The sequence below is a fragment of the Cyanistes caeruleus genome, chromosome 10 (assembly GCF_971803275.1).
Source record: "Cyanistes caeruleus chromosome 10, bCyaCae1.hap1.1, whole genome shotgun sequence".
Classification (NCBI taxonomy): Eukaryota; Metazoa; Chordata; class Aves; order Passeriformes; family Paridae; genus Cyanistes; species Cyanistes caeruleus.
The window spans coordinates 1,585,198-1,598,737 of NC_141710.1; the positions used below are offsets into that span (position 1 = coordinate 1,585,198).

At 44.7% G+C, this 13,540-nt stretch overlaps 1 protein-coding gene across 1 annotated transcript; it reads left to right on the forward strand.

Moving 5' to 3' along the window:
• The first annotated feature begins 4,210 nt into the window (after window positions 1-4,210).
• Window positions 4,211-10,405, forward strand: GPR148 (G protein-coupled receptor 148). The gene has a single exon (XM_086843957.1). The coding sequence runs from the start codon at window positions 8,168-8,170 to the stop codon at window positions 9,224-9,226; it is 1,059 nt and encodes a 352-aa protein (XP_086700083.1). The 5' UTR covers window positions 4,211-8,167; the 3' UTR covers window positions 9,227-10,405.
• The last annotated feature ends 3,135 nt before the right edge of the window (window positions 10,406-13,540 follow it).

Consider the following 13,540-nt stretch of genomic DNA (forward strand, 5'->3'; position numbering starts at 1 on the left):
CATTTATAGCATGCTAAAGCCAGAAAGGACAGCATGAAGGGTGGGTAGGAGGAGCTGACTCTCTTCCAGTTCATTTACAAAAACAAATACCTTTTTATAATTCTGTATCCCTGCAGACCCCCTGTGAGGCTCCAAGGACCCCATCTAGAGTCTGACAAAGAGGGACTTAACCCACTGCAAGCTGCTCCCCAACAGGCTGAAAGGCTTTGCCTGGTGGGGGGGAAAGTCCCCAAGCTGGTGTTTATTGATGGTTAATAATGGGACAGACTTCTCTCTATTCTGGGGACAGAAGAGTGGGCCTGGAATCTTGCCAGTAAACAGCTTGGGGTGTAGCCTGGGGGGCCCCTGCCTTCCTCTGGTCTGTCCTTCCAGGCCTTTCTCTGCCTTCAGGGCTGAGCTCAGCGCTTCTGTGATGCTCTTAGCATGTCAAGGTGAGACACTGGCTGTGAAAGGAGTGCAGACCACTCGGGAGGCAGCTCCTGGGTCAGCCCAAGCACACAGCAGGGGTTCAAGAGCTCCTGACCTGTGTGAAAAGCCTGTATTCCTCTCTGGTGAAATAACAACAAGCTGAAAGGATTGGGGCTGTTCAGCCTGGAGAAGAGAAGGCTCTGGGAAGACCCTCTAAAACCTTCAAGCATCCAGGGGAGTTCAAAGAGGGGTTTTGGACAATGATGTGCAGGACAGGGCCCTGAGCAGTCTGGGCTAGTGGAAGGTGTCCCTGCCCATGGATGGGAGGTTAGATAGTCTTTAAGGTTCCTTCCAACCCAAACCATTCTTTGATTCTGTGAGCCTGGTGGTGCAGGTTTGAGATTGTAGGAGCAGGGGGGTTTCCCTTACGTGGCTCCTCAGCTTCCCAGCCTGCCAAGGGCAGAAACTGCTTCAGACACGCGATGGCTTCAGCTAAAATTGGGGCTCAGTGCTGCACGTCAGAAACTGCCTCACAGAGGGTCTTGACAGCAGCTGAAAAGGCTCACAAATAGGCATTGTAGGAGTCTATCAGGACAGAGAGCTGGGGATGAAAGGTGGCACTGTGTGTCTCATTTTCACCATCATTCCAACCTCCAGTAGCAGGCAGGAGAGAGAAATAAGTAGAGAAGCACTGTCAGCTTAGGAATTGATGTGGAAGAAATTGGTATGATACTTGGCAGGAAATGAAGAGACACAAGTGTCAGGGGTTGAGGTGTTGTCCTGGGGGATGGCACACATAATTCCACAGCTGCTGTGCTGGAGCTGCCACTGATGTCACTGAGCTGCTTTGAACACAGCTTAGGCAAGATCCAAAATCACAAGAATATTGTGTTTGAAAGGGGGGAAGGAGTCCTGGGGCAGCTGGTATTGGGGTGACCACCAGAACATCTGATGGTGGTAGTGCTTCCAGGAATGGGAACTGCATATGTTTGTAGTTTGTGCCCCTGAACTGCTCAGAGCATCACTGCAGGACTTCAGTGGGAGACTGGGGCAGCTCTGATCTGCTTCAACTCACAGCTTGTTAAAATGCCTTATTAAAAAGGGTTGCTAATTCATTTAAGACTACAATTCATGTTCCTGAATGTGTGTTGCCTTGAAGATTTAGTGACCTGTAGCTGTTTTATACATCTTTACATTTCCCTCAGTTAATATCCGTTGTGCTGGTCTGGCATTGAAATGTTTTCTTTGGAGCAAGAAGCTGCTGCTTTATGGGAGCTCAATTAAAAGGACCTAAGAATTCCTGACAAAATGCTGAGAATGGATTAGAAAAGTAGTCTGGCTTCTAGTCACCCCAGGAGCTGTAAATGTAATGAACTCCTACAAAACAGGCCTGTGAACAGCTGAGCTGTCTCTGAGATACCTGGAGGCAGTTTGGAGCTGCTTTTGGCTCTAGGTACTGCTTAGGATAATAGTAAAGGAAGAGAGAGGATGTCTCTTCTCTGGTGCTTCTCATGAACTGCTCTCTTTTAATGAGCAGGAATTTGGATTGGAGAAGAAAGAAACAGATAATTAAACTATAAATAAATTTAACTGTGTTTTTTAGTGAAGATCTCAGCTTGCTGTTCTGTCCATGGCTCAAGCTCTCCCTGTTGTGAGCTGTAACTCTTGCCAGTTTGGTGAGATGCTCTGGATGTACCAGGGGGTGATGTGCCCTCCTCTTTTGTGCCTGTGGAGGTCACCAGGAGAGTAAGACTGATGTGAGCTTATATAACAGTAGTAAAGTGACATCTTGCTTTCCCCCTGCCCCCCCCCCCAAAAAAAAATATAATAAATTCTCTTTTCTTTATAAGTTTGGAACATTTGTGTTGGTACTCCTATCCTAACAGTGTTTTCCTATGGTGTGGTCTGAACCTCAGGTGTGAGAGGATAGGGTATTGCTGTGGAAATGAGTGGGAGCAATACAAAGGCACTGCTAGAAGAACAAGGCAGAGTCAGGCCTCATGTGGAGAAAATCTAATTTTTAAGCACCTGTGCTGGATAAGTAACAAAGGAGCTGTTGGGAAGGGACAACAGAACTTGTGAATGGCGCTGTGTGTGCGGGCCATGGCAAGTTCCCTGCCTGGCTAATAAGGGACTGTGACTCGCATTCAGCACATGCTGGCAGCTCATCTCGCTGCCATATGGTGCCTGTGCCTGGCACCTGCTTCCATCAGTGTGAGATAAGGTCAGCATCTCCCTGTGGGCAGAGTTATTGCACAGGATCAATGTTGCTTCAGTGTCTTTGCCACCCCAGGAGCCGCTGCCATTCCCAGGACAGCGCTGGCAGCTGGGAAGGAACATCTTGACTTTGGCAGCGAGGCTCCTTCCTCCCCAGGATGGTGCTGTGCCTCATGCTGCTCTGTGCCATGGGCATTCATTCACAGCCTGGCATCAATAGGCATGAATAGCAAGACATAACATGTATTTTCTTTCACACAGTGCTCTTCCTCCCTCTTCTGTTTCACCTCCTCTTCTAGAGTCTTTCCTTCCATCTCGATTCCTGGGTTGCCTTTGCCCCCAGGTTGTGTGGCCAGGTGAGCATTCCCAGCTGTCAGGGAGGAGCTGTGGCTGTGCAGCTGTGGCTGGAGCCCTCCCTGTCAGCCTGTAAAAGCCAACCTGTCTCTTCTACCCTTTCTCATTCCAGCTCTGCTTTGGTATTTCATTCTAACTTGCACCTAACACTCTGCAGCCCTCTGCATCCCTTCTTAACAAGCCATCCTTCAAGGAATTATCATGCTACACCTCTCCTGTGCTGCCTGGCTTTTTACATGAGACAAAACATAGTAAGACAGGGCCAGAGACAGCGAACTTCTGCTTTTGCCTGCCTTCAGGTGATGCTGGAGATCACTGTAGGCGAGACAGGACAGGAACATAAAACTTCTGCTGCCATCCAGCACCAGAAAGACATTCTGAGGTGGATGGGTGCTCCAAGAAGTTTGGCAGATGTACCTCCCCCATTTGAGAAGCTTTCTCTCAGGAGAAGGAGCTTTCTCCTGTCTTAAAGGAGGAGTCAAGGAGTCACAAATTCAGATGAGTATTTCTAGTTCTGCTCACCGCTCTGTGTGGTATTGAATACTGGTTTAATCTCTTCTGATAACTGCTAAATACTCAGATAAGAATAATGTTATTGTTCTTTATCTCAAGGACTTAGATTTCTGCAAGTAGCTCCTGTTAGTACCAGTGTAATTGTATAATGTTCAAAATTTAAGCAAGATTTCTCCTTATAAATTAAACTGCTTCAGGAAAGAACCTATATTTTACAAATAGGCCTTATTTAGTAGGCTATTTGTCCTGTTTCACAGATGCATTGTTATGAAAAGTAGGCAGGCAGGAGAGATCATTAAATGGAAGGAACAGTCTAGGGTGGCTTCTCTTGGAGTCCTGTGAGTCTGTCCAGAAATGACCATGAAAAGTAGGAGCTGCTTGCTATAAATCTCTGGTCACATCTGCAGCTTGTCACAGGAAAACACATTTGTGTGTCCTTTCAGCACAAAAGAGTAAAACCTGTCTTTCTTTGCCTTGCCAGGCTCAGGGAATAAAAATGAGTGAGTTTTGCTGGCTGCAGCTTGCAGCAGTCAGGGCCATGCAGGAAAGCAGGAGGTGTCTGGGATTTATACTGTTACTTCTCTAAACTTTTCTTGAAATATCTGTCAAATATTTAGGAATTCTGTTCTTCTGACATCCAGTTTATTTCTCAATATTGCACCTGCAAGGATGATTTGGTACAAAATTTATTTTGACTTTGTGATCACCGTGGCTTGATGGTATATGGAATTAGAAAAAGTGATGTAGGGATTTAATGCTGAGTCCTCCCAGTCTCTCTCAATGTCCTCTTTTGTTTGGAAGCCTCATTAAAATGTCTTCAAACCAGCACTTTCTAATCCCTGTTTTCTTTTGTTCCAGGTTTCCTTTGACCTTTCAAAGCATTGTAATCTGATTTTAACTTTCACACCCATTTCTTTACTTCCTTAACTTTAGTAACTGCTCTGCCTGATTTGTGAACTTTGTACTGTTACAAGAGCAGTGTGTGTGTCTCTTATCTACAGCAAATAACAAGCAAGGCACTGAACAATCCTTCTGGAGCCACGTGGGGATGGATAGCTGAGGCATGGACAACTTGTACCTCTCCCTGTTGCTTGCAGAAAAGTTTAGAGAGAATCTTAAAGGTTTAGCAAAAAGTTGTCTTCTGACTGACTGTCTGTTTAAAGGAGAAGAAAAAGGGAAGGCTCAACCAGAAAAACACCACAGTTAAACTGCTCTGATTACTTTCTTCACTTGCAGCAGCTCATTTGCCCAGAGTGAGAATATGGACACAAGCAGGAAACCTGGTTCTTCCTGCCCTTCTGGGAGGAGCTGGCCTGCTCATGGACACTTGGCTGTTCATGGCTGGGAAAGCTTCATCAGCAAGGGAGGTGCCTTCTGGCCTCACATAAACCCAGAAGGGGCAGAGGACATTCGTGGAAGGAAGCTGAAGAAACTAACAGCACATGAAGGCTCCTGAGGAAAAGGCTCTGTTGCTAAACATGGCTGGAAATAGACACGTGAAACAACATTCCAGTAAAAATATTGATTTGTTGGACCAAACTGTCTCATCCAAAACACTTCTGTTTGAGGAGATGTGAGGCAGCCTTTCTACCCTGCTCTCCCTGGGCTCCTGGGCAGGAGCAGCAGGCTCTGGGGCAGACCCACAGCACAGGACACACCTGGGACACGGTGTGAGTTGCTGGAATACAAAGCCACATCAAAGACTGGTGAATACCCAGGTGAATGTGACCATTCCTCTGGGTATCCCCTTCTATCACAGTCTCTTGGGATGAAGGGCAGCACTGAAATCCCAGCACTGTTCTGTTTGCTTCCCTTTCTTGTCTGGTGCTCCCTGTCACAGCAGCACCTGTTGAATCTGCCAAGTGAACTCTGTGAAGTCAGAAGTTTCTCTCTGTGTGTATGCAGCTCAATCTGTGCCAAATGCTGTAAGACAGTAACATTTCTAACCTTTTCTGCTCAGTTTGACAATGCCTTTTACAGCATACAATGTAGTGCAGTCTTTGCAGGAGTTACAGTGCTCAGCATGCAACCTGAGCTCTCCCAAACCCATCAGATAATTAACTAAGCTTTCAGCAGGATGCTTATTGAAGCAGAAATGAGTAAAGTAATTAACAGTGCGTGGTTCAGCTTGAAAATCAATACAGACTGTATTGAGGCAGAAGAGAGGCTGCTAATACTGTGTCTGCATCAGCAAGATACGTAAAAAGTGCGTCCACCTAACATAAATTTCCTAGAGAGCATTTAAAAAATCAATAACCAGAGCATTAAGGCCAGGCTTACAGGAAATTTCAAGAGGATCATTCAGGCTGGCACCACGAACTATTGAACACTGAGATGCAATGGCAAAAGGAGTTCAGTTCAGAATCCTCAGGAGTGGTTCTCAGAGCTGCCAGCCCCTTGCAAATGCCCAGATGTGGAAATGCCTCCTAAGAAGAAAATTAAAGGAGACAACAAGCAGATATTCCTCAGAAACACCTGTTCTGAGTTCTATCCATGTACCAAGACACCAACCTTCCACATTCTAAATCCAGCACAGCTCTACTGAACAGTTAAAAGCCCCTGTGGAAATCTGGGGGCAGTGGCTTTGGCTGGTCCTGCCCAGGTCTGATGGGCTTGAATCTCTCTGCCAGTTTTTTGCTGTTGCCCATTTTTGTAAAACTAAAGCCCTTCTGCATTCCTAAGGCTTTTACAGGGGCACAGGTAAAAGTGAAGAAGCTGATGCCATGGGGCTGCCTCTGCCAGCAGCTGAGCACAGGACACTCAGGGCTGTGCACTTGGGCTCCCTGACACTCTTTATATGTGAGCCATGGGACGCCTTCCCTTTGTCATGGGTATCAACTGAGTGAGCTTTCAGTCACTCATTTGGAACTGGATGAACTTTAAGTCCCCTTCCTACCAAAACCTACCCTGTGATTTATTTTTCTGCCAGCTGGTGTGACAATGAACTATTGTTTTTTCACATTGAATCCTAAGCAGTTGGTGGAAAATAGAGTTGTGATTTTATATTGAAATTAGAGTCTGCCCATTAACAGAACATCCTTGAGTGCCAGGAGCTGGGAAGCAGCAAACAGCTCCACTGTTAACAGAGATCTGAAATTACAGTTGGAGGTGATTTAGGCACATGAGTTTTCATTCCCTCCCTTCCATTTTGCAACAAAAGTATAATTCAACGGTTTTGAGTGCTACTGTCTACTTAAGGTATTCACTGTGTTGTGACTCAATTATAGATGCAGGGCATGACCCTGATGCCAAATGTATAATTGCATCAATATTGCTCACAAAATTTTCAGTGGATGCAGGATTGAATGAGCAAAAATAATCACCTTCTGTTTTGCCTGTCCCAGACATCATAGCAATTGAAATGCCGTGCTTAAAATTATCATTGCTTTTTCCTTCTATCTTTTTGTTCCATATGGTGCACCCTGTCAACTGTCTTACCATCCAGTCCATGGGTGCCAGCTATCAGTGTGACAGGAAATGAAATGTGCACAAGATGTGATGATGCTGAGTTCCATCAGCTGTCTGCTTCGTTACTTGGCGTGCCCTGAGGCAGCATGTCCATGGCACAGCAGGACTTTCTGCCTCTCTGCATGGTGCTCTGTGCTGGTAGTGCTGGGAAGAAAATGAATACAATAATACCAGGTTAAGTGATCCTATTTAAAACAAAAACAAAACCAAAAAAACAAAACAAACAAACAAAAAAACCCAGTTTGGTTGTTTGTTTTTTTTTATCATGCCATGCCCTGGAAGAACTTGAAGTGTTCCTTCTCTGCAGTCCAGATCCTTCACACTTCTCTCATTGCACCCCCAGCTCTGGTACTGAGATCTGGCATTAAAAGCAGCACAGTGCAGCAACAGTGTGTGGGCCAGGAAACCAGGAATTGGTCTCCAAATGGACACTGGAAGTGCCAAGTGTGCCCTGGGGAATGCTGGTACAGGACAGTGTGTGTCTCATCCCGGCCTGGAAGGCTGCAATAGATGAGAATTCAGTATTTGTATATCATGCATGAAAAAAGGCAGGGGAAGGTTTATCATTCATGAATAACATGGATTGATTCACTGAACCAAAAATGGTTTTCATCTGCAAATAAGATAATTTCATTCACTAGAGTGATTGTGCTACAATTTTACAACAGGATTGAGAGCCTTTTTTATTGATCATTTCAAATCAATTGTGTTGTTGCATACAAATTGGTACAAAACCACCCAATCACATTTATGACTCTTCTACATCAGTACAGGTGGAATGTTGATCTATATCATAGCATATTTGTTTAATCAGACTAATATTTCATCTGCCTCATTGGAGTGATAATGTGATGAGAAAAAACTCAAATTACTGAAAATGATCAACCCATTCACTTCTGTTCAAACAGCTGGCTGAGGGATTTAGTCTTTTTTAAGCCACACAGAGATTCATTCTCTTTTTCTAAGCATTAGATTTTGCAGAAAGAAAAGAAAACCTCCTTTTTGAGCAAAACCATCTTTGGCACCACAGAATTCATTTGCAAGTTTGAACTTTCTGTCCTTGAGGAGAGCTGGCAGAATTGGCTACAGAAATCACTTTGCTTCCATGGGCTTTTTGCATCCTCTGCTTCATTTTTCCTTTCTAAGGATTCAGCATAGAAGATCTTGCTTTCTCCAAGTCAGATAATCATCCCAAAATCCTAAGGAAATGGACTTCCCTGGCTGTACCTCAGTAAGGAGAGCGAATGGAACTGTGATCCACCTCAGGAAGACAGAGTTTAACAGTTCCTCAAATTTGGATGACACAACTTTGCTCCTTTTGCTGGAGGAATGGTCTCTCACCCCATCAGGCACGAACACAAAGATGTTTTTAATCTCTCCAGTTGTCTGCCTCTTGGCAGGTGTCCTCATCATCCCTACCATCCTGTTTGTGATCTTCTCTCGGTTTAAAATCCGCCAGGAAACAAGGTACATGCTGCTGGGAAACGCTCTGCTCTCTGATCTGATCTACCTGCTGTTCTACACCCTGTCAGCTGCTCTCAACACAGCACATCTACACCTCCCAAAGGAAGCTTGTGTCCTCCTCTTGTTTTTGCTGGCAGTGGCTTACTGTGGAGGACTGTTCACAGCTGTTGCAATAGTCTTGGACACGTACATCGCGGTTTTGTTTCCTTTGCGCTACATCGCCATTCTGCCTCCTTCACGAACTAAAAAAATCATTGGATTGCTGTGGATGTGTTCTGGAGCTTTCCCTGGGATTTTCTTCTTGGTGCTATGGACTACACACAGCTTTGTGCCCTGTGTCATGGAGGCGTGCTCAGTTCCAGTGATACTAATATTAACTCTGAATCGGACTGATGCTGTGAAACTCTGTTTCTGGCTTTCTACCACAGTTATCATTCTCTGCCTGTCTGTAATATTTTGTTGCTATGCTATTCTGTATTTTAAAACCAAACACTCAGGTATATGGGAGAGCATCTGCTCCAGAGCCAGTGTAACATTCTTAATGCACAACACTGTGTTATTTTTTTACTTCTTTCCACTCCTGGCTCTTTTTGTAGAATCATTCTTGTGCGCTAATGTTGTCATCAGACTGCAGACAGGAATCTTGATCTCCCTGACAGTCTGCAACGTCCTCATGATTCTTCCTAAAGTTTTGTTCCCTTTTCTGTATGGGCTTCGATACAGAGAGATCTCAGCCTCTCTCAAATCCATCGTCAGGAGGAAGCAGCTTCGCCTGGTGTCACCTGCTCCACCACCATCCTGAGACAGAGCACAGTCACAGCAGAGGAGCTGTCCTCACCTTGTTATTGTGCAAGACTGATGGAAACCACCCAGCTTCTGAAGTGGGGAAGCGATCAACACATGGTAAGAGGACATGGGCTCATCACTGCCTTCTTCGTGCCAGAAGGCCGCAGATCTTTCATCACAACAGCTGAGAATATAGTGAATGCTATCCTGGATGAACTTCCATGCTTTGTTCTGATGTGAAAGGCAGAACCTTCTGGAGGAGATATTGAATTAAGGTTATTTTCACCCACCTGTCACAGATGCCTTTCTGGAAAAAAGGAAAATTAAAAATAGATAATGCAAAGCAAAGGAGTAACCACAAGTCTCGTGACAGCATCACCTACAGCAGAGGATCCTTAACCAAATGTGCTGTGAAAACAACAACCATTTTGTTTTCACACAGTATATTCTTGCAAGCTTGGCAGTGAAAACATTCTCTGAGAGGTGCCTCTGGGAACTGCTGCACTCGGTGAAACACTCCTGCAGTGTGCTGGTGTATTCACTGCCTCATGGATTCCATCTGACAATCTGAAAAACACTGATGGTTTGGTAAAATCTCCACCTGATGGGAAACCACCTTAGAGCAGTGTCTGCTGGGCAGCCAGCACATGGCCCTGCTGGGCATTAGAGAGGTGGATGTGCTGCTGGGTGAGGGAGGACTGGGGCAGCAGGGCAGGAGCAGAGAGGTGCCAGCCTGGGCACAGGGGTACCCACACCATGGCTCAGACAGGACCCAGGGCAAGGGACTAAGTGTGAGCACCATTTCTGAGTCTCTGCTGAGGCAGCTCCCAGTTCTGCCTCACAAAAACCTTCTCCAGCAGCCTGATGTCAGTTCACAGCTGCACCATGTCAGAGCTGCTGCTGGCTACCTGCCACCAAAGCCCTGGGAAGCTCAGGAGGAGAGGCTGCAGAGCTGGTTGGTGTATCAGGGCAAGAAAAATGGGCAAGAAAAATGAGATCTTGTAAGAGCCTTTTAGGTCTTCCAGAACAGCCACCTACCTATAGAAGACAAGTGAAATATATATCTGACCTTTGAAGAAAGCAAAATGTCATTAGATATGAACACCAGTGCGAGAAATTTAAACTGCTATTCTGTCCCTTGGACTAGAGAAAAGAATTCTGTATTTCTAAAGATAATATTTTTAGAAATTGTTACATTTTATGTAAAAATACATTGGATTTTTTAAAAAGGTCCTTGATTTCACTCTGTGCAATATTTTCCTTGTGCAGACTCTCTCCACCTTCTGTTTGCTTAAAGCAATACACAGAAAGTGCTGAATGTGGCTTTTGGCTATTTCACACTCATCTGAAGAATTCCACCAAGTGTGAGCCAGGAAGAGATCAGTGTCTGGTTGCATGAAATGTTTTTGGCAGCAAAATGAGTTTGAACAGTTCCTGCTGATCTTCTCTCCTCATTCCCAAACTGTTTGTTACTCTTCTCACATTGCAGTGTCCACTCTCTCCTGTTGGCTGATGCAACTGCTTCTGAGGTTGCAGGTTAAAAATACCTCTTCAAAGAGAAGTGGTGTTTTCATTTTAACTGAGATTATCCCAGTGATCTGTTTTATAGGATGTTCTGAAAACAGCTGCATCAGCACCACTGAGGGTGTAACAAATCCCAGTTCAGAGGTGGGGGGGATGAATGGGGATGTCCTAGAGGCTTTGCTGCCAAGGGACACTTCTTGGGTGAGAAGTATCCCTAAGGTGAAATTGTTGCAAGTGAACGAACTGTAATATTGCCTATTTGCTTTAACCATGGTCCTGTGCTCCTCAATCCTCATCAATAAAAGGATCTAGAAGTTTCTTTTTACTGGCCGTGTTTATTTTTCTCCAAGATGAATGTACCATGGACATCTGTCACAGAAACTATGTTTGTATACTTAATATTCAACCTGTAACAGAGGTCTTCCATAACACCTTCCATAGGGAGGATGGGGAAAATGTCTGCATCCTGGATCAGGTTCCTTCTGCTGAGCACCTTTGGCACATGGGAAGATCAAGAATGGAAGAGGTACTTGTGAATCCCCAGCCTTTCGTGTCCTGGGCCAAATTTTTATGCCAGTGCCCAATGACAAGGATGTTGATAATTCACAGGTTGTTTTGTCTATGCAAGGTCCATTCATGTTTACCTGTATTGGGAACTTCCATGATAAGTAGTAAAGATAACTGTGTAAATAGCATAAAGTAATTCTATATGGAGCCATAGGTGACTTTGTGTAACAGCAGATTAACAGTACTTGGTCCTCCTGCTGACCTCTAACAATTATGGAGGTGTAATCTGGACAGGATTCTGTTGCCAGTTCTGTAACTCTCTCTTACACACACACCTCCTGGATATATTTGGACACAACGAGAAGTTTGGTAACATAAAGAAAGATGCTGAAAGACAGAGCACATCAATCAGTGATTTATGTATGTATAAAGCCTGCCTACAGTGACACCACAAGGACCAGGCAAACAAAACACTGCTCTGTGGAGAAGGTATTCTAAGAAAGATCATTGCAAGTTGATATTAATTCTCTTTAAAGTGGTTTAACATTAGATAGGTACTTTTTTCTTAAGTGACTGCTTGTAAACAACTTTTCCCATGAAATATTACTGTGCTGTTTGGTACAAAAGCACCCTTTGAGATTTTCCCAATCTATCTGAATAAGATCAAAAGGCTCACTAGGGCAACATCACAAGCACTAGGTTCCCAAGATGCTTTTCATAAATGTTGTGAGTTTTGTCTCAGAGAATGTTAGGCTTCTGCATTTTCCAGAACCTCATGATTGTTGTGATCACCAGCCTTGTAAGGATGTCTCCACATCAGCTCTGGAAATTCAAACTGAGACTGTTTACCAGAGCCCAGTAATCCACCTCTCCCAGGTCACATAAGTGAACTCCTTGGACGTCACTGTGGCTGCCCTGCATTTTAATTTGAAGTGAAATGGAGAGCAGTTGGCTTTAACATGTGATTTAGCAGCTGGGGGCAGTAATCCTTTAATGAATTGCAATAGCATGAATCACTAAAGGTACTCAATTTATAGACTAAATATATTCCTGGTCAGTTTTCCCCCTCTTTTCTTGTGGCCACACTGTCACAACATTTGCCTCTGCTCTCTTCCCTCTCCCAGCTGGATTTGAAGTGCAGTTTGCCATCTATAACCTGCAGACTGAAGGGAGTCAGATCTACATTCAGGGGCTGGGGCTGTGCTACTCATCACTGCAGACATAATTACATCAGAGACAGGTCTGTGTCTCAAATGAGATCAGTCTCACTGTCAGGAGATTCAGAGGATCTCCATGCAGGTAAACAAGCACACAGCTTTGGATTTGAGGTACAGCACACTGCAAGCATTTGAGTAATTATTCGGTACAAATAATTAACCTCCTGCAGTTTCAGTAATTACGGTTGGAGTGTCTACTTCTACTCCATCAGTCGGCTGCATCATTTTCTACTGGAAGTGTAATATAGGAGCAGGGCAGGAGGAAAGTGGCATTTTGCTGGCTGCACTGGGGGCAGCCCAGAAGCCTGGGGCTGTGTCAGTGCTGGGAACAGCTCGGGCAGCTCCTGCAGGGACACTCGGCTCTGTGCTTGTACCCCAAGTGTTCCTGGGGCAGAAACTCTGCTTGTGCTCATTCCCTGCCAGGGGCAGGTATGCATGGCAGATGAGAAAGAGCCTGGCATAGGCAAAAGAAATGCAAAGGTTTCCAGACTTGATTGCTGTTGTCTCCTGTCTCCACCCCCACCAGGCTGTTGGCAAATGAGTGCCCAGCACAGCTGGCTCTTGCCTCTTTTTTTTTTTTTTTTTTTTTTTTTCACAAACCTTGTGATTTTTGGTGTCTGCATTAAACAACTGATTTGAATGTTTTTGTTTTTTCAATATACTTCAAGTCCTTCAGATTGCAACATGAATCCAGGAGGGACAAAGAGCAGAGGGGCAAATAAGCACAACTCCTCAGGCAGTGCTATTAAAACGTCAGAATTTGTGACAATTGATGAGTTGGGAGAGGGAAAGGAGCCAAGCTGTGGTTGTGCTGTCTCGTGTTTGTCGGTGACGGCTGTTTTGGATTCTGATTGCCCAAGGTTTGCACATGTGACTAGGAAACCACCCTAGGACAGACAAGAGGCTGTTTTCTGCCTTTGAAATGTGGACTTAAGAATTTGTATTAGGAAGTTTATTTGAACTACTTTTTTCTAATTTAGTGGTTTATCTTTCTCAAGGTAAAAAATTTTTGCTATGGACATTACAGGGAGCAAATCAGCAGCCATTTCCTGAGTGCTGCTGGTTTTTAGGATGATTCCCAT

Excerpts from the sequence above, each read along its gene's own strand:
- GPR148 (XM_086843957.1), top strand. The coding sequence starts at position 8,168 with ATGGACTTCCCTGGCTGTACCTCAGTAAGGAGAGCGAATGGAACTGTG.